At 39.5% G+C, this 21,293-nt stretch overlaps 1 protein-coding gene across 3 annotated transcripts in view; it reads right to left on the bottom strand.

Moving 5' to 3' along the window:
* The window catches only part of LOC126360933 (RNA helicase aquarius), a 320,041-nt gene that overhangs the window by 154,676 nt on the left and 144,072 nt on the right, over positions 1 to 21,293 (bottom strand). For all 3 annotated transcript variants that reach the window (XM_050007751.1, XM_050007752.1, XM_050007753.1), the window contains 2 exons: positions 15,819 to 15,930; positions 4,238 to 4,451 (listed from right to left, as the gene is read on the bottom strand). In XM_050007751.1, coding sequence (XP_049863708.1) covers positions 4,238 to 4,451; positions 15,819 to 15,930 — 326 coding nt within the window. The remainder of the gene's footprint in view (positions 1 to 4,237; positions 4,452 to 15,818; positions 15,931 to 21,293) is intronic.

Genomic DNA, 21,293 nt, shown 5'->3' with positions numbered 1-21,293 from the left:
ATATTTAAAAAGAGGGTACGTAGACTGGACACTACTCACAATATGGAGAATACAGTACACGGCCATCAAGTATATGAAAAGCTGGGAATTATTGTTGCTCTGCTATTTAACTTGTATTCTTCACTTAAAGATGACAGTGGCTAAGGTCTAGATCAGGACCAGTGATAGTCACAACAGTGTTTCTCTACTGCTCATATATTGGCAACACATCAGCTTTGCTTAGCCAAAGGGATGATACATTCAAGTAACCAATGAGAGATGAGGAAAGTGCCAATAAATTTCTAGCACTAAAATTAAAACCATTCTCTTCTTCACTGTTGTCACAGTTATTTAACTATTTCTTCCACGAATACATAACAGATTATGAGGTTGTGATTAGTTTGAGACCTAATAACACAGCTTAAATTGCTGTGAATGAAACAAACAGCAATTAAATTTATAAGCTACGGTGTCACAAATATTTAACTTTCTTTTCAAATGTGTCATGAATTATGATGATGTAGTTGGTTGGGATGTAAAAGCACAAGTTAAATTAAATTAATAATCTTGGTTGTCAAAATATTTGTCCATTTCTTCATGTGACAAAATTCCTTCACCTCCTACTTTGAAACATGTTACATGTCTGTTGCTCTCTAATTGTTTATGTAGACCCAGTAGAGGACTCACTTTTCCCTTCTTATCATATATCAACAGGAGCACTGACAACTTTGCTGTATTTACATGTAAGTATGCTACTGGCCCTGATCTAAGCTTTTAATTGAACAGTTTTTACACAGCTGAGTGAGTGCAGTTCTAGGTTTGCACTACAGAAAGCAGAGGTGCAGAGGATAGAGGATGGGAGAGGCATAAATATAGACAAGAATGTTAGGAGGATATGATGAATGCCTAAAGATGATTTTGGGAAGAGTAAAGACTGATTTTCTCTCAAATACTGTTTCTGTTTACCATGTTTCAGTATACCATCCGCAAATACTAAGATATTTATTGCACAGTCCTTCCACTTCTTCTGTTCTGCATCCTTGAAGACAGGTGGTGACAGTTAGTTCTCTTGTTGGGCTCTGCTCAAAATTCAAACTAATTCTATTTTCCTTCTTGGAATTTCCTACTGCACTTAGTTTCTTAATGTAGCTACGACATTCTTCTTGCACCACTGGTAGTTCTTTACTCTTCTTTTCTGAATTTTCCATTTTATTTACACAGTTCTACATTTACAGTACATACATTATACGCCTATTTATTTACAAAAAGGACATTCAGAAACATCACTGACCAAATTCCCCCCCCCCCCCCCCCACACACACACACACGCTATCCTCCAATGTGAAACTCCATAGTTTAACAGAGGACGTCATTCTACCAACATCACCAGTTATTAAGTGGTTAAGAGCCCTCCAAACACCCCACTCCTCACTGTGACCAGCTGTAAGATGGTCTCACAAACTTGTACAGATTTCCATCAAAACAGCAAAACAGTCTCCCCATGTTTGGAAGGAGTTTCAAAGGTTCTTCTGTTCAAATGAAACTTTTTCTTGATTTTAGCCTATGGTCAGGTAGCTCATGGCCAAACAGTGGGTTAACTTCAATGTTCTCAGCCTTCACACATTCTTGATTGGCAGCATCTCCTCAATAAACATCTGGAGGTACAATACTAGCAAGGTAGTAAATCATCTCAATGGGGCCAGGTGTTAAGCAGCCTACAATCAGCCTTCAAACTTCTTTCAGAGCAGGGTCCACAATTTTGGCTTGAGGTGATTTATACCAAATGGGCAGGCATACTCTGCTGCAGAATAACATATGGCAAAGCAGTGGCTTTAAGAAGTTTCTGCTTAGCTCTCCTGTTTGTGCCTCTTAATTTTCTCAAGATGTTATTCTGAGTTCTGGTTTTCTGTCTGACTTTGGAGCAGTGTTGTGTGAAGTGAGAGAGAGTGGTCCAGTATTACTCTTAGGAGTGAAGCAATGTTCCAAGGGGTGCCATTCAAAAATACATTCAATTTTCTTGAAGTCTGAGAGACTGGGCTTTAGTTGGTTAGACTTATAGTAGGTGCCTACTTCTTTCAGAGCATCACACAGAGTGAGTGCTATCTCTTCAAATTTTTCACCTTTGAAGGCCAGGACAAGGTTGGCAGCACTGAAAAAACTTTCCAAGGGAGAGACCATTTTTTTGGATTTTCCACTTACATTGCTGCCTTTGGAAATCAATTAGAAACCTACAATTCTGCAACCTAGTGAGTTTTGGATCCTTGGCGAGAGCAAACACTTTTTGTAAGAGAATACAATGATTAACCAATTTTATGCACTACTAAGATCAATGAAAGTCACTAGTGACACATTGACACATTTGTTTTCAAAGCCATCTTCAATAAATCTATGCAACAGTGCTCTTGCCTGGTCTGAAGTTGCTTGTTGTAGGATGATCTGTTGGTCAATAGCCTGAATGGGTTGTTTGAGTAACATTCTTTTGAATATCTTATATAACTGACACAGGTCTGTAGTTCTTGGGGTCTCTGCTGTGTTTTGTAGGCTTTCAAATGGCTATTACAGCTGTTTTCTGCCATAATTACGGAACACTGACCTCCTTATGCATACATTAAAAAGCTGTCTCAATCATTCCTTCCTTAGTGACCATGTCAAAGTACTGCATTTGTTTCATTCTAATATCATCCAAACCAGCAGCTTTCCCTAATCTGAACTGGTTTGTTGTATTGTCCAGTTCAATGATGTTAAAATCTTACATAAGATCAGATGTTTCTTCATTCCTCTGTGGAAGTAGCTTCCATAAAGGTCTCTGAGGTTAATCCTGATATTTTGTTTCACCATTCATGAGACGTTGGTGGGCAATCTGATTAACTGATACGGCCAAATGAGTGTTGGTTATAACTGGATGTCTGCTGAGCTTCTTTAAGACTCTCCAGGCTTTCTGATGACACTGTCACATGTCAAGTTCTCCCATTAGTTTTCCCCAACTTCCCTCTCTTCAAGGGGTGTTAGAGAAGTTAGGGCATATGCTGCTCTGATAGTTTTTTCAGCCAATGGGATCTGTTCAGACTGACTGTGGTAGTCCTCTGTATATGATATTACATCTGGATTCAGACACTCAATGTAACTGGTATTACATCTGTGAGGAACAGATTTATAGGAACTCTTAACAGCATCTATGAATGCTTGTCCTGTGTAATATGTCCAATGCAGCAGAAAATTTTGGCCCAGTATATAAACACTATGTTAGTTACCTACTGATTCTGAATGCACTAATTCGTAATATATGCAAGTTATTAGGTTATTCACAATTCAGTGCTGTTTAAATTGCTTGATATTAGGTCAATCTCTTTTATCTACATCCTTGTTCCATTCCCCCCCCCCCCCCCCCCCCCCCCCCGTTTGAGTTCCACAAATATTGAGACAACTGCCCCTAGGACCAGCCAGGCTTTTCTGGCCTATAAGATGGTAGTGCAAGGCTCAAAACTGGGAACTACTTGCATGTGCTCTGATTTCATTGTACAAACAATGAGTCTGATATAATGAGGGAAGTATGTGGAGTACAATTATACACATGATAGCATTTTGTGTGTGTGTGTGTGTGTGTGTGTGTGTGTGTGTGTGTGTGTGTGTGTGTGTGTGTGTGTGCGCGTGCGTGCGTGCATGCGTGCGTGCGCGCGCGTGCGCGTGTGCGTCCTGCATCTGTTTGTTACTACCAAATTAGTTAAATACTGGTTAAGTAACACAATAATTCATAATCTCGGCTTTAGCAGCTCTGGAAGCTATTGATCAATATTAATAACTGGAAAGAGCCATTTTTAACACCATCAAAATAAATAATTCTTCACTTCACAAAATGTCTGAGATGTATGCTCTGGACTGAATTACACAATAACATCCAAACTTAAAGTACAAAAGGTAGAATATTACAATGAAATAAGAAAACAACTACGAATAATATGAAGTGAGAAAACTTATAATCAAGTTACATGGAAACAACAAACATCAAGCCACAGGGGCACCTCAATGTACTTTATACCAGTTTCTTGTTATTCTCGAACCTGTTGACTGCACTGACAGACTGTCATTCTATTCTTTTGCACTGAAACCATAATGCAGTGATTCTAAATCACTGTGTTACACACAAATTTTAAAAAATACTGTAAAATATTCCCACACAGTTTCATTAAGTCAGAGGAATACAATATGGTGAAATAGAAATCCAAACTGTGAAATACAAATCCAATCACAAAACACTTACACGTTGACTCCAGGCGGAAAAGATTGAAATTTCGGAGTAGGTAGTCATGGAGAGTAAGAAACTGCAGGTTGAGCTTTGGCAGAGCAAGACATCCTTCACCAGAGAAATACTCAGTGGGAACTATGTTTTCATTCCATATAATCTCTTCGGTAGGATACAAAGGCATCTCATTGAGTGCTTCAAGCTGTGATGCCCTCCTTTCATGCCGTGAAACCTGATATTACAAAATTTTCACAATTAAATTATTAAATACTAAAGAAACTTGAATAAAAGAAAGAAAGATGCAAATAAAATTACAGTATACATACACAAAAAAATGTGACAACCCCCCTTCCCACACAGACAGAGCAGAAATAGTGACTGCATATCCAGATGAATTTTTAATAGTGTAGGTGATGCAATTACTATCTTCGGTGTATAGTACTTGCAGACTTTATTAAAAAATAAATAAATAAATAAAAAACTTTAAAAGTTCTAAAAAATTCCTTCTTCAACTCTACACAATGGATGACATGTTGTCTGATTCTGATTTGAATGTTTAAGGAGACCAAAGAGAAAAGGTCATCAGTATGTCTTATTCCCTTATATCCCCCTCCCCCAACAGGTCTGCATTAATTCTGTGCGAGTGTGAGAAAGTGTTCTAAATGTTCGAATAGCATATATATGAGGTGTAAAATGGGAACCAGCCTGGTATTCACCTACTGGGATGTGGGAAATTGCCTAAAAACCACATCCAATCTGTCTGGCACACTGACCCATCAGCATTAATCTGACAGGTGGATTCAATCCAGAACCCGCATACCTCCTCATCCTGGAAGCAGCTGCATTAAAGCTACTTGCACACCAGATGAACCAAGCCATACCACCCACAAACATGCAGCACAGAGCAGTGCAGAACTAAAGCAAATGGAGCAGAGAGCTCACAGGCGCACAGCAATGATCCAGTGAGCATAAGTGCATCAATAAAAATAAAAAAATGATAATTGCCGTTTTTAACAAATTCCAAACAAAAAAACAAAAATATCCATACATCAGCATTTACATTATGAATCATCTGGTCATTGGTATTCCTTGATGTCATGGTTCGTTCAGAAGACTCTTTGCCACCTCCAATAACTTTGCACATCATTATGCCAACTACTGCTTTAACACTCTTGGAATAGCACAAGCTCATGCAGATCTTCTGCTAAGGTTGTTCATTTATATTCAAAATTGGTACGAGATATCACCCTCAATAAACATAACAATTTATTTTCAAAAATTTTGCCACAAAACATCTGGGAAATCTTGTAACCTCACACCTGGAACTTATTCATTGCAGTGCAGAAAGGTGCAGTTTAATCATCCACAACACCCACTTTGTTCTCCACTGTGCAGAACTCCTTTCCTTGGTTTGGTGCAACACAGCCATACAGTTTAACATGTATAGCTAACTGGGCAGGTGCATATAGTCTTCATAAAATTACATTTATGCATAGTGTTACCAATTTCAACAGAGTCCTGCCATCTTTTAGTGCAATTTTTCCCATCTCTCTTAATTTGTTTAATTTATTTATTTAATAGCTTGTAATGTACACATATGGATTAGATCCAAGTAAAATCTTTTTATTTTTTTTTTTTTTTTTTTTTTTTCGCTCCATTAGGCAATCTGTTACAGCAACTGTATATAGAATATTTTAATTAAAAATTCTTTGTTACAATGCATTTTTAATAAAAGAATAAGTTGCAATCTTTACAATTTTTAATTCAAATAACATATTTGTTATTAAATATGCACTCAGATACAATTTTGAATTGTAATGGGTACATCCATTATAAATACAATACTACATATAAACACACATACTGAATCTACTACATTACATCTGCCTACACACATTCAACACTGTACTCCTACTTCCTATTTTTGCATTTACTGTATTTCTACAAACTAAATAGAAAGGACTTTCTATACCACCTAATCCTGTAATAAGTGAATGTATGACAATTCAGAATCAATGCCATGAAATCAACAAATAAAAACTGTACAGCTACAAAGGCAGAATAGTGTTAGTAACCAAACTTACACCACGTTCACAGAGAGAGAAAACAACCTATTAAACAAAGAGCTGAAATATAACGTACAGCCAGAACTCAAACCCAAAATTATAAAAGATATCATTTTTGCCACAAAAAAATGCTGCAGACACAGCAAAGATAAGCAATAACAAAACAACAGTTAGTATGAAAGCCATAATCACTGACCAAACAAGAAGCACGTTTCAACACTCACTAAGGTGATGAACCCTGTCCACTCCCCAAGACCTGTTGGCTAAGGCACTTTAAAATAGTAACCGCTTTCAGGGTCCTTGACTTAGGTCATTTACACGTGATAACCAAGACAGCTTGGAAGTATAAGTGAGGCCCAGAAACTTCAGAAAGTCTTTAAACTATAGAATGGTGTGTCTCACATATAACAATTATGGGAATGATTAAAATGTGTATGCCCCCCCCCCCCCCCCACACACACACACACCCTTACCTGCGGAAAACATAAAACCCATATTTGCAGCCCATTCCTCCCACCTCCTAATTGTAAGGTGTAACTGACAAGATGCTGTAGCAATGTTTGAGGAGAAACAAAAAATGACAAAAGCATACACAAATATGGAGCATTGCACAGGACTCCTTATCATAGGAATTATACTGTTAGCATCAATGGCAAAGACTGTGACACTTAAAACACTTTCCTGGGAAACACCAATCTTCTGCTCAAAACTATATGACGGGAAGTTACCAACTTGCTCCCAAAAAAAACATTGAGACAAAAAAGACGAAATCAATATGGGGAGGCAGCCATGAAAGCCCTACTTATGAAGCTGTATAAAAATATTGTGCCTCCTTGTAGGGTAGTATGGCTTATTTATGTCAAATAATTTCCATATACATTGCTGTCTACATACTAAAGCCTGCTGGATAGCCATCTCTAGCAGGATCAGGTTGTCAATAGTGGACTGACATTTTCTGGATCCACGCTGAGAGCAGCTAAGGAGCTGTCCGGTCTCTGATATCCAAACCTGTCGACAATTTATCATTTGCTTCTTTCCCAGCTCATTAAGGCAACACTTTGGTAACTACTGCAACATATCCTTTCCTGGTTTGAGTAAGCTATCAAAATTGCCTCCTCCTATGAGGGGAAACTATCCTTTCTGCCATACTGAATTACAACATTCAAGGAGGATTTTCTTTGACACTGCTTACAAGTGTTGTACCATACTGCACCAGATTTGGTCATAAGAGAGCACAGTAATACAAGCATCAGCCTGCGGAAAGAAGCTTTCGCATGGAGAAAGGTCAGTAGTAAGACAGAATTGTTGGACCTGAAATCCAACTAGCCATCCTCTATGGTCATATGGTAGTGGTGGAACACTGGATCCATGGCAGCAGTCACCAAAAAACGTTCTGTAATTGACTGGGCGATATCTCTGGGCGTTGTCTGAATACACCCCTACTTCAGCACTGTTGCTGTAGTTAAACAACTGCACGCTCCAGAAATCCTGCTAATGAATTTCCATGCTTTTGCAGAACAATTGGAGTGACTGATAAAGAGTTCAGGAACATGGGCCATAACCTTTTCTTGTTCTCCTTGACTCTGCATAGAGCACTGACTCTCTTGAATCAAAACGCTGTGAGTTTTACTACTGTTAGGTGTCACTTAAACCATCACATAACTATACACCTGCCCTGCATTGCTGAGTGTCAGGCCTCAGTCCACTAAGGTAAAGGTTGCCTTTTAAGATAATCTGAGGACTTCAGGATGGATAAACCAGCAGCATGGTAGTTCAGAGCATGTGATGTGGTCCAACAATTCCTAGATGCTGCTTTGGTGTTAAAACACAACCAGCTGGCTGAACAGCATCCATTTAGCACCGCTGATCATCCATTTTGGTGGTTTTCCTTTCCATGAATGCTCCATCCTGTAGGCAAATCCAGAGTGGGAAATGGTCACTGGAATGAAGGTTATCAGTTACACCTCACTGAGTACAGTCTGCAAAGGCTGGAGAGCAGAAAGAGAGGTCCATGGACAAGAATGGCCCAGTAGCAGCAGAGAAATGAGTGGGTTTCCCCTTGCTGGGGATTCACAGCTCCTGAGACACAATGACGCACTCTAAAGGCGCGTCCACACTGAGTGTGCCGCGTTGTGCTGCGCCGCGCTGCTACACCCCACGCACAGCTGTTAACACAGAGGAGTGCACAGTCCGTGCCCCGCCACGCCACTCCGAGGTGCGCACTGTGTTCCAGTTGGAGCGTGCACATGGACTGAAGGTGGAGCAAGCCAAAGCCTCATCTAAACTGAGTGCACGCAAACACACCACTTCCTTTGATGCACCGACAACAGCTGGATAACTGCGCGGCGCGGCATGACGCGGCACAGCACAGTGTGGTTTGCCGTCCACACTGAGCACGCAGAGCCATTTTGCGGGGCACGGACGGCGCACTCCTCTGTGTTAACAGCTGTGTGCGGAGTGCAACACAGCGTGGCACACTCAGTGTGGACGCGCCTTTAGAGTGCATCATTGTGTCTCAGGAGCTGTTGAATCCCCAGCAAGGGGAAACCCACTAATTTCTCTGCTGCTACTGGGCTCAGTGTGGACCTGCCTTAAAACTTAGCCCCTGTGTAGTTTGAGGGCCCCATAATACATTATGGAAATTGTCATCTCCCAGTAGGAGAAACGGCCAGGGGAGTTGGTCCACATAATATGTTAGAGCCTCAGACTGTATCAGGTCCTGTGGCGGTAATACGAAGAACATAAATTGATCTTCGTGTCTACAGGCATGTCAATGACAACTTCTTGTAGGTTAGTAACCAAGAAAAATTAAGGGTACAGCCACAAAGCATAGGGGTACAGTAGGTTTGAAATGTATTTCCTGTAAACAAAAGTGCAGGGGACATTCCTGTGCTGGTATTTTTAGTTTTCCCACACACTTCCTGAACCTGTTGAAGTTCCACTGTAGTATGGGAGTCATTTATCAGTGAGGTTTTTCTTTCATCCTGTCTCTTCACCAGGCTGAGGATCCTGTGGCAGATGTGGGCTTAGTCTAGTGGCTAGATAGTTGCCCCTGGTAGATTTCATATTTCATTCTCTCCTAAAACAAATTATTAGAAACATCAGAAAAAACAAGGTCTACATGGTCTAATGGTTTACGACCTATCTTCCTCTGTGGCTGACACTTCCCATAAGGTTGTTTTGGCAGAGGAGGCATTGCAGGAAGTGACAATGGCAGTGTTTGTTTACTAAAGTTTGCCTTCTATGCAGCCAACAGCTCTAAAAACAGCTGTGATGTTCGACACTAGCAACCTCCATTTGTGTAGAGGGCCTGGCTTTTGGAACATCCTTTTTAAGAAGTGAGGTGGGTGAAATACTAAAGGGGTGGGCTGCATTGCAATATAGATTTTCTTTGACCTCACCATGAGGGATACACTTCAATGTTTTGAGCATCTGTATCTTCCTTTACTCGCAGTAAATGCTGGAGTCTCTATTCCAGACAGGGTGATCCCCAGAGCAGCTACCACACTTCAGAGGAGATGGGCAAACACCACCTTCGTGTGCAATTGTGCAATCTTACCACAGCTGCTGCAAGTGGCTTGTGCCTTACACACTGTGGTAGTGTGCGCAAAGTGCTGGCATTTGAAACAAAGCATTTGGATTAGGACATACAGCTACACATTTAAGCTAAAGAAAACTGCCTCGATTTTCTCTGGAAGTGTTGAGTTACTGGAAGTACAAATACAGGAATCTGATTTGACCAGTCCACTACCAACCCATTTCATTACATTTTGCAAACATTCTTGAGCCCACTCATCTTTCAGTTCCTCTTTGAGAATATCAGTAATATCTCTGCACAACACAACACATTTTCTGTAGTTACAGTCTTGTGTAACTATGTTTTCATGTATATTCCCTCAGACATTTAGCTTTCTGGAAGTTCGAAGCATGTTGGGAACTAGAAGTCTCAACCAAGTCTCCCATATCTCATGCGCTTCACAGATTTTAAAGTGCCAGCCATGCCTTTTAAACCCTTCCCAGTGAGAAAGGTGAAACTTTCTTACAGTTGCCCTCTTTCCATTGAACTACTAAAAACTCATTCTGCCCAGTAGTTTGTGTTCTGTTACTACAAATGGAAGAATTTGGAATAACCCCTACGTCAGGAGGACTGGCTACATGAATCATCTTGTCAGGCTGGGTGTTGATGCTCACCAGCATTACATCCATTCAGTTGGTAGTTGAAAGGGATAAGCTTGAGTATTGCACCTCAGTTCCATGAGCAATTAGTGAAATAAGGGTCAATCCAGACAGAGTCCCACATGACTGTATAAGCCTTATAAAACAACGACTGTTCCACCTCAATAGCCACACATCTCATCAGTGTGCAGCACATTGAAATTGAGGGTTCTTTTTACAGATGTTTTTACCATCCCCATGATGTGGGCAGTCAAACCAAGATCCCCATTTCCTATGACACATAACATTAGACCACCATGGCACTGTGGTCATTGAGGCATGCCCACAGTTTACAATTAAAGAGGGCTGGCAGTGATCACCAGTCTTCAGTTCAGAATACCCCAGTTTGGAAACTCGTACCCAGCAAACGAATGCTGAGCTCCTCAATGTGCTTGAAATTTACAAGAACCCAGGAGAGACGCGGCTTTATTGAAAAATTTTACACAGATAAAAGAGTTCACCCTGAATGCTAATGATATATTAGTAATGGAAGGTGAAACAGAAAATCCTGCAAGAGTCTTACACAATGAGAGACACTACAGTTATATGATACTGCCAATTCCCTAATTAGTTCCAGAATAAGAATACTATTCTAAATTAATAACTGTGTCCAACAAATGACTAGTTATGAAAGATTTGATAGTATAGAATTATTTTTTCTTTCTTTTTTTTAATGGGTTCTGTCCTGTGTGGAGTTGCTAGTCTCCCATTGGGCACCTTCCCACGTGGCGGATTGGGGAATGTTCACCAGATGTGGTGGACACCGGGCAAATAAAATACCCGGGGCGGACCAAAACTAGCAAAACAACAACTGCTCCCTTGCAGTTGGTAGTTGGGTCTCCAAAGGCTAAGGGAAGAAACACTGATTAAAAATCACCCATCCCCCAGTAGGGGTTGGATGCAGGGTTGATAGCCCACTCTGTAAAACACAATTGTTGTGAAACTTCTACAAGTACAGTCGGACGGATGAAGGAAGACGGACTTGGCATGGAAAAGGACAAAGAGGATGGAATACAAGTAAATGAAGGAGGGAAAATAAGGAAGAAGAGAAATATAAAGCGTACACCAGATCTATATATTGGTACTTGGAATGTGAGATCCCTATATTGCCCAGGAGTACTGAAAGTAATGCTGGATCAAATAATGAATCTGAAGTAAAGTGTAATAGCACTACAAGAAATTAGATGGACAGGGAGTGGAGTTTTAGAAAAGAAACAGGCAAATATATGCTATAGCTGCAGCGAAAGAAATCATGAGCTGGGGACAGGATTTGTTGTACACCGTCAATTAAAGCATTTGGTAATAGGGTTTACACCCATTAGTCCAAGATTATCAACACTCAGGATAAAGGGGAAATTCTTTAACTATTCCATAATTAATGCCCATGCACCAACAGAAGAATTCAAAGAAGAAGAGAAAGAACTATTCTATGAATCTTTGGAAAGAGTATATGATGAGTGCCCAGCGCATGATATTAAAATAATAGCCGGAGACCTAAATGCTCAGGTGGGGAAAGAACACATAATTGTCCCTCACAGCAAACATGCAACAAGTAATGAGAACAGAACAAGGCTTATACTGTTCGCAGCATCTAGAAATATGGTAATAGGATCAACACTGTTCCCACATAAAGAAATACATAAGGGAACATGGAACTCACCCGATGGAAACACAGTAAACCAGATTGACCATGTGTTGATGGATTTGAGACCCAAATCAGACCTATTGGACATGAGGAGTCTCAGAGGCCCAAACATAGATACAGATCATTTTCTGGTATGGGCACGGGTGAGAGCAAGGATATCTAATGCAGTGAAAGTAGTCCAACCCAGGGCACAGGAATATAACAGAACAACTTTATAATCAGTGGAAGTTAGAGAACAGTATCAGGAGAAGATTATTCAGATTCTGGAAAACGTTGGAGAATATAACAATATCAAAGATCAGTGGGAAGCGATAGAAAAGACAGTGGAGACATTGGCAAGAGAGAGACTTGGAACTGGGACAAGACAAGTAAGACCATCATGGTTTGGCACTGAATGCGAAATAGTAACTGAAGAAAAGAACAAAGCATATAGAAGGACACTGCAATCACACTGTACAAGGAGGATAGTAGAAGAATACAAAGAAAAATGGGGGATTGAAAAGAGAACTCACCAAAGAAAAAAAGAGAGGATGGAAGAAGCAAGTGTCAAAGAAATGCAGCTCATCAGAAGCAAAAATGAAATAAGAAAATTCTATAGAGAGGTGAATGTGGCATGGAAGCCTTTTGGTAATAAAACAAGCTTAATAAAAGATGAGACAGGGAATATAATAAGTGAAGAAAAGGGAATACGCGAAAGACGGCACTGGTATTTTGACAGTCTCCTCAACCCTAGAATAAAATCAGTGCAGATACTGGCCTACAAGGATGGCATAGATATCATGGCAAGAACCCAAAAAGCAATGGAAGAGACATTTACAGCTCTCGAACAGGCTAGTAGGAACGTGGGGTTAATTTTTAATGAACAAAAAACAAAATATATGGCAGATGGAGAAGAACATAGAGAAAATGGGCCAAATCCAATGACAATGGGCAATTATACATTTGAGAGAGTTGAACATTTCAAGTACATGGGCTCGACATTATGCATCTAAATGATACCTTCTATGAAATTAAGCAGAGATTAATACTAGCCACTAGAGCCCATATTGCCCTAAAAAGACTTTTGTCCTCAAGTCTCCTTACTTGTACCACTAAATTAACTATCTATAAATCACTTATACAACCAGTGCTTATGTATGCCTCTAGAGCCTGGACATTAACAACTAACGATATTGAAACACTGGATGCATTTGAAAGAAAGGTACTTAGACAAATTATCGGCCCAATCTGTGAAAGAGGACGATGGAGGAGGAGATATAACTATGAGTTGTATATCATATACAAAGACCAACCCATCAAAAGGATACTGAAATCATCCAGACGGAGGTGGGTGGGACATATGGCTCGCATTAATGATACAGAAGTACCAAATAGAATATTACAAGGAAGGCCAGGAGGGCAGAGAGGATGTGGCCGACCAAGAGCCAGATGGGAAGATGGAGTAATCGAAGATCTTAGGAAGATGGGCTATAGAACCAAGAAAGAAGAAGAAGAGTAATGATGAGAAAAAGACTGCACAAATCTCAGTTGACAAACACCAAACTAGAACAGCATACCTCAAAGAGTGTAAGAAAAAAGAAGAAATCCCTCTATCGTATTGCAATTACAAATTGAAGTGTGGCTACGGCCTCCCGTTGGGTAGACCGTTCGCCTGGTGCAAACCTTTTGAGTTGATGCCACTTCGGCGACTTGTGTGTCGATGGGGATGAAGTGATGATGATAAGGACAACACAACACCCAGTCCCTGAGTGGAGAAAATCTCAAACCCAGTCAGAAATTGAACCCGGGCCGTTAGGTATGACATGCAATTAAAAATGAAACTTTCTGACTTACTACAGGAGCTAAACTCAGAAATATTGAAAGAGTATGATTTAGTTCGAAATTAAGTGAATGACCTATTTAAAGATATGAACTGAACAAGGACTTTGAGTAATTAAAAGATTTAACTGGGCAGAAATGTAACACACAACATGAACAAATTTCAGGCACACAGTAAGGTTGAGAGTGTTGGAACAAAGCAAAATTCAAATGTAACCATTACTTTCAGGATCTACAATCGCTACTTTGGAGGAGTGTGTTGGTGATCTATTCAATAATAAAGTATGAAAAGTATGAGAAAGGATTGAATTGTTGATAGATACATATCATTCTAATGTGGAAACAGACAGAACAAAGAAATAATTACAGAAAATTTGGAAAAGTTAATAGCGACTAAAAAGGAATTACATGAAAGGAAGCCTACTGCAAATAGTGAACAATCAACTGAGCTGATCAAGGAACTGCAGCTAGGAAACAGAACTAGTCTATCCAAACAATTCCCTAAATTTAAGCCAAATGAGGTGGTTTTACCCTACATATCTACAGGTGTCTGTGTATGTGCGGATGGATATGTGTGTGTGCGTGCGAGTGTACACCTGTCCTTTTTTCCCCCTAAGGGAAGTCTTTCCGCTCCCGGGATTGGAATGACTCCTTACCCTCTCCCTTAAAACCCACATCCTTTCGTCTTTCCCTCTCCTTCCCTCTTTCCTGAAGAAGCAACCGTCGGTTGCGAAAGCTAGAAATTCTGTGTGTGTGTTTTATTTATTGTGCCTATCTACCGGCGCTTTCCCGCTTGGTAAGTCTTGGAATCTTTGTTTTTAATATATTATTTCTGGAAGAAGAAATCGACAATAGCATGGATTACAGAAGTAAGAAAAGACCTTGAAAGAAACAACATCAAAGAATTAGAAATAGCAGAAAGAAACCATTTTAAAAACAAAATACTAAATTTGAAAGGCTTTCAAAGCAGAAGAAATAAAAAATCGGGAACAACATGGACAGAAGAAAGGAAGAGACTTCATGGGGAGAAAATGAGGGAATACTGGAAAAATAGGAAACAACAACGACAGGGCTGAGTGTGGGAGCACACATGTAATCTATTAGTACACTGCAAATCCTGTCATAGCTTCTACACTGCATAATCAAGCACTAAGCTACAAGAAGAGATGACCTATCAAACATACTGGTATGCCAGGTGCTCTCTTTATGAGGTTGTCCCAGAAAATTATAATAGCTGCATAAGCGTTTATTTCACTAGTTGTATCATTTTTATCCTCATCTCACAACAGCACTTTTGAATTCTGGAAATGGGAGAAGAAAATGAGGAGAGTTTGGTTTAAGCTTAATGTCCTTCAGATAATGATGTTGTCAGAGATAAAGCACTAGTTCACGTAGACAAAATACAAGAACTGGCTATCATCTTGCTGAAAGAATAATCAAAGCAATTGCCTGAAGTGATTTAGAGAAACTTCCATAAGGCTGTAACAGATATCCAGTTCTGGATTTGAACCATAGTCTTCTCACACTTTTATTTATGACACCTCACAATTACATAAGCTTTTAGGTTCAGACATATCTTTCTTGTAAGTGTACCGTTTGCGTTTCCCTAACAATTCTCAAGTTTCGTTTGGAGTAATGACAATAACATATGAACTAAAATTAGTTCTTTCTGACATTTTAAACAAAATATTTACACTGTCTGCCTGTATCAGAAAGTAGAGCAATGAATTTACTTTAATGATTATGGCACAGAACATCAAAGTCTATGCCCCAACATGAAAAGAGAAACAATTTAACTAGACTTAGAAACTAACATATAAGCATGTAAAATAATATATAAAGCTTGGCCACTTACCAGCAACTCCAGCAGAAAGTTCCTATCAACACGATGCCATTCTTCAACCTCGGCAGATTCCTCTCCTGGCACTAGGTTCAAATACGTTGCTATTGCTCTTAATTTCTGTTGACTGAATAGGAAAAACAATTATTCATATCCCTTTATAAAAGTGTGGTTTTAAAGTAACACATGAAAGTATTAAAATAGTTATAGTTTAGCATGGAAATAACTATAATTTAAGTGCAGGAAAAGTTTGAAAAATTGCAGCAATCCTAGCGTATTCAAAATAAAAATTTAAAAAATGAGACATTCAAAATGCACCATATTTTTAACTGTCAATTATCAAACAAAAAATCCACCACCTTCCATAGAAACTATTAGCCTGGCATACTTACTTATTCAGTTTGAAATGTAGTAGCGAGACCACTAATTCACCTGTATAGAAACTGCTGAATCAAGTGTAAGGCGCAATTAACAAAAAGTTTGTCTAACCATGAAAAATTGAAACATATGAGCTTTACATAACCAATATGTAGCAGAAGTCATTAACAACACTACACCATACACCCTTCAAGCACAATGCTGTCAGTGATATGAAGTCCCTAATATACTTTCAACATATTATAAATCAGTCTAGGCTTGTGCAAAACTCAGCTTGTCCTTTTCTCACATGCCATCCTGTGAACCAGAGAACAGCAGACTGTTTATGAAGGCCTCAGAATTATTATTTATTTATCATATGATGAAAACAAATACAAATATCTGTGGACAAAGGTTCACAATTATATACTCATACAATCTAACATCTCCAGATCTAATTCCCTTATCTATTCAATCACTTCATCTGATGTGTAGTGATTGTCTATTATTGTTCCTATGTACACATGAAGAGAACAGTCAGCAACAATATGGTGGTATGTCTGTAAAGAGGCACCACAGTCACAATTTGCAAAATCAGCCCATCTCCACTTCAGCAGTAAATAACCACATTTGCCTTGTCAGGTTCATATCCGGTTTAAGATTCTTCAGTGACTTCTGGGGAGATAGAATCCTTCCACATGGAACGGTTTTCAACTAGATCTATGTTGATGACTCCTGACTTCTCCCATGAATGGATGACACTGGAGGAGGATCAAATGAGTTTGTTTCCTACGTGCCATTATAGTTTTTTTGGCTTCAAGTGTTAATGTTTTGCTTGTGCAGTATCTTGATGAATGGGTAGCTGACAATTTGTTTGTATGTTGTTACAGACCTTCAGCAGAGCTTCTGATCTTCTTAGAGCTGGAGGTGGCATATTGCTTAGAACAGGAAGTCATACGATGTTCATACTCTGAATACATTTCGCAACTACTTGCATTGCTGCTTGAGTTGCACTTCTATCTTCTTAATGTGACCCAGGTCCCACAGCAGTATTCAGCAGCACAGTATGACATGGTCAAGGCTGTAGATCTTAAAATATGAACATTAGCTACCCATCTGGTACCAGCAACTGTTTGAAGAACTTTATTTCTCATTCTGACTTTAGCATTAGAATCTAGAGATGCTGCTAGAAATTTAGAGTTCTATCTACTGTTATTCCCTAGTATTTTGATTTACTGCAGTGTGGCAAAACTTCCCTGATGAATGGGATTTATGGTTTGTAATTTGCCAGTCTGCTGTGAAGGCAAAATGAAGATATAACTGTTTCTGAAGATTTGGGTGGAGGCACCATTCCTTGAAGTATAACCTTTAATTATTCTACATGTAACCACCAAGTGATGCTAAGAAAGTAACAATGATAAGATGAAACTGAACAGTCTGAAAAGTCCTCTTGGTCACACAATGTACAAGAAGTCTGCAGGCTCAGCAATGGTAAAGGTTCTCACATGTGTGAGAAGGTCAAAGATTTCTAACCCAGTTTGTTGTCCCAAATGTTGAGGGTTCATCAGAGACAAGTGTTTTGTCAGGAGTGTCCTAGGGGAAGTGTGATAGGTCTGCTCTTGTTATTTCCATGCATAAACGATCCAACAGACACGGTGAGCAGCAGTCTGTGACTGTTTGCTGATGACACTTTACTGTGTGGGAAAATGTCATTGTTGAGTGACTGTGGAGAATACAGCAACTCATCTAGACAGAATTTATATTTGATATGTATGATGAGTGGTAGTGTGTTAAAAAAAAAAGACAAATAAGAAAAACTATCCTGCAATGTTTGAATACAATATCAGTAGTGTGCTGCTTCACAATCACGTTGATTAAATATTTTGGCATAACACAGCAAAGCCATATGAAATGAGCACATAAGATTGATGATAGGGAAGGCAAACAATTTCGTTTTATTGGAAGGACTCTAGGAAAGTATAGCTCACCTATACAGGGGACCGCAGGCAGAGCACTTGTGTGACCCATTTTTGAATACTGCTACAGTATTTGGGATACACACCAGATCAGATATGCTACCAGATTTGCTACCTTATGTTCAAGGCAATACTCTACAGCTATCTGAGAAGATACGTTAAGGAAAGGAAAACTTATGTCTATGGTATCTGTCGACTCAGAGAAAACTTTTGACAATGCTGAGTGGATTACACTCTTTGAAGTTCTGAAGGTAGCAGGGATAAAATGCATGGAGTGGAAGGCTATTTACAACTTGTATAGAAACCAAACAGCAGTTATGAGATTGAGAGGGAAGCAGTGGTTGAGAAAAGAGTGAGGCAGGTTTGTGATCTATCCCTGATGATATTCCTTCAGTACATGAGTAAGCAGTAAAGGAAACCAAAGAAAAATCTGGAGAAGGAATTATGGTTCAGAGAAAAGATATAAAAACTTTGAAGTTTGTCAAAAACATTGTAATTCTGTCAGAAGCTGCAAAGAACTTGGAAGAGCAGCTGAACAGAATAGACAGTGTCTTGACAGGAGGATATAAGATGAGCATCAACGAAAATGGACTGTAGTTGAGTAAAATCAGCCATACAGAGGAAATTCGATTAGGAAATGAGACGCTAAAAGGTATAGAAGAGTTTTTCTATTCAGGCAGTAAAATAACCATGGACCTTGCCATTGGTGGGGAGGCTTGCGTGCCTCAGCAATACAGATAGCTGTACCGTAGGTGCAACCACAACGTGGAATGTCAGATCCCTTATTCGGGCAGGTAGGTTAGAAAATTTAAAAAGGGAAATGGATAGGTTAAAGTTAGATATAGTGGGAATTAGTGAAGTTCGGTGGAAGGAGGAACAAGACTTCTGGTCAGGTGACTACAGGGTTATAAACACAAAATCAAATAGGGGTAATGCAGGAGTAGGTTTAATAATGAATAGGAAAATAGGAATGCGGGTAAGCTACTACAAACAGCATAGTGAACGCATTATTGTGGCCAAGATAGATACGAAGCCCACACCTACTACAGTAGTACAAGTTAATATGCCAACTAGCTCTGCAGATGACGAAGAAATTGAAGAAATGTATGATGAAATAAAAGAAATTGTTCAGGTAGTGAAGGGTGACGAAAATTTAATAGTCATGGGTGACTGGAATTCGGTAGTAGGAAAAGGGAGAGTAGGAAACATAGTAGGTGAATATGGACTGGGGCAAAGAAATGAAAGAGGAAGCCGCCTGGTAGAATTTTGCACAGAGCACAACTTAATCATAGCTAACACTTGGTTGAAGAATCATAAAACAAGGCTGTATACATGGAAGAAGCCTGGAGATACTGGCAGGTTTCAGATAGATTATATAATGGTAAGACAGAGATTTAGGAACCAGGTTTTAAATTGTAAGACATTTCCAGGGCCAGATGTGGACTCTGATCACAATCTATTGGTTATGACCTGTAGATTAAAACTGAAGAAACTCCAAAAAGGTGGGAATTTAAGGAGATGGGACCTGGCTAAACTAAAAGAGCCAGAGGTTGTACAGAGTTTCAGGGAGAGCATAAGGGAGCAATTGACAGGAATGGGGGAAAGAAATACGGTGGAAGAAGAATGGGTAGCTTTGAGGGATGAAGTAGTGAAGGCAGCGGAGGATCAAGTAGGTAAAAAGACGAGGGCTAATAGAAATCCTTGTGTAACAGAAGAGATATTAAATTTAATTGATGAAAGGAGAAAATATAAAAATGCAGTAAATGAAGCAGGCAAAAAGGAATACAAACGTCTCAAAAATGAGATTGATAGGAAGTGCAAAATGGCTAAGCAGGGATCGCTAGAGGACAAATGTAAGGATGTAGAGGCTTATCTCACTAGGGGTAAGGTAGATACTGCCTACAGGAAAATTAAAGAGACCTTTGGAGATAAGAGAACCACTTGTATGAACATCAAGAGCTCAGATGGAAACCCAGTTCTAAGCAAAGAAGGGAAAGCAGAAAGGTGGAAGGAGTATATAGAGGGTCTATACAAGGGCAATGTACTTGAGGACAATATTATGGAAATGGAAGAGGATGTAGATGAAGATGAAATAGGAGATACGGTACTGCGTGAAGAGTTTGACAGAGCAATGAAGAACCTGAGTGAAAAGAAGGCCCCCGGAGTAGACAACATTCCATTGGAACTACTGACGGCCTTGGGAGAGCCAGTCCTGACAAAACTCTACCAACTGGTGAGGAAGATGTATGAGACAGGCGAAATACCCTCAGACTTCAAGAAGAATATAATAATTCCAATCCCAAAGAAAGCAGGTATTGACAGATGTGAAAATTACCGAACTATCAGTTTAATAAATCACAGCTGCAAAATACTAACGCAAATTCTATACAGGCGAGTGGAAAACCTAGTAGGAGCCGACCTCGGGGAAGATCAGTTTGGATTATGTAGAAATGTTGGAACACATGAGGCAATACTGTCCCTATGACTTACTTCAGAGGCTAGATTAAGGAAATGCAAACCTACGTTTCTAGCATTTGTAGACTTAGAAAAAGCTTTTGACAATGTTGATTGGAATACTCTCTTTCAAATTCTGAAGGTAGCAGGGGTAAAATACAGGGAGCGAAAGGCTATTTACAATTTGTACAGAAACCAGATGGCAGTTATTAGAGTCGAGGGACATGAAAGGGAAGCAGTGGTTGGGAAAGGAGTGAGACAGGGTTGTAGCCTCTCCCCGATGTTATTCAATCTGTATATTGGAAAAGCAGTAAAGGAAACAAAAGAAAAATTCTGAGTAGGTATTAAAATCCATGGAGAAGAAATCAAAATGTTGAGGTTCGCCGATGACATCGTAATTCTGTCAGAGACAGCAAAGGACTTGGAAGAGCAGTTGATGGAATGGATAGTGTCTTGAAAGAAGGATATAAGATGAACATCAACAAAAGCAAAACGAGGATAATGGAATGTAGTTGAATTAAGTCGGGCGATGCTGAGGGAATTAGATCAGGAAATGAGACTCTTAAAGTAGTAAAGGAGTTGTGCTATTTGGGGAGCAAAATAACTGATGATGGTCGAAGTAGAGAGGATATCAAATGTAGACTGGCAATGGCAAGAAAAGCATTTCTGAAGATGAGAAATTTGTTAACATCGATCGAGTATA

This window comes from Schistocerca gregaria, chromosome 1 (assembly GCF_023897955.1).
Source record: "Schistocerca gregaria isolate iqSchGreg1 chromosome 1, iqSchGreg1.2, whole genome shotgun sequence".
NCBI classification, from domain to species: Eukaryota; Metazoa; Arthropoda; class Insecta; order Orthoptera; family Acrididae; genus Schistocerca; species Schistocerca gregaria.
Note: the sequence above shows the minus strand (reverse complement) of the source record. Positions and strands in the feature narration are given on the sequence as shown.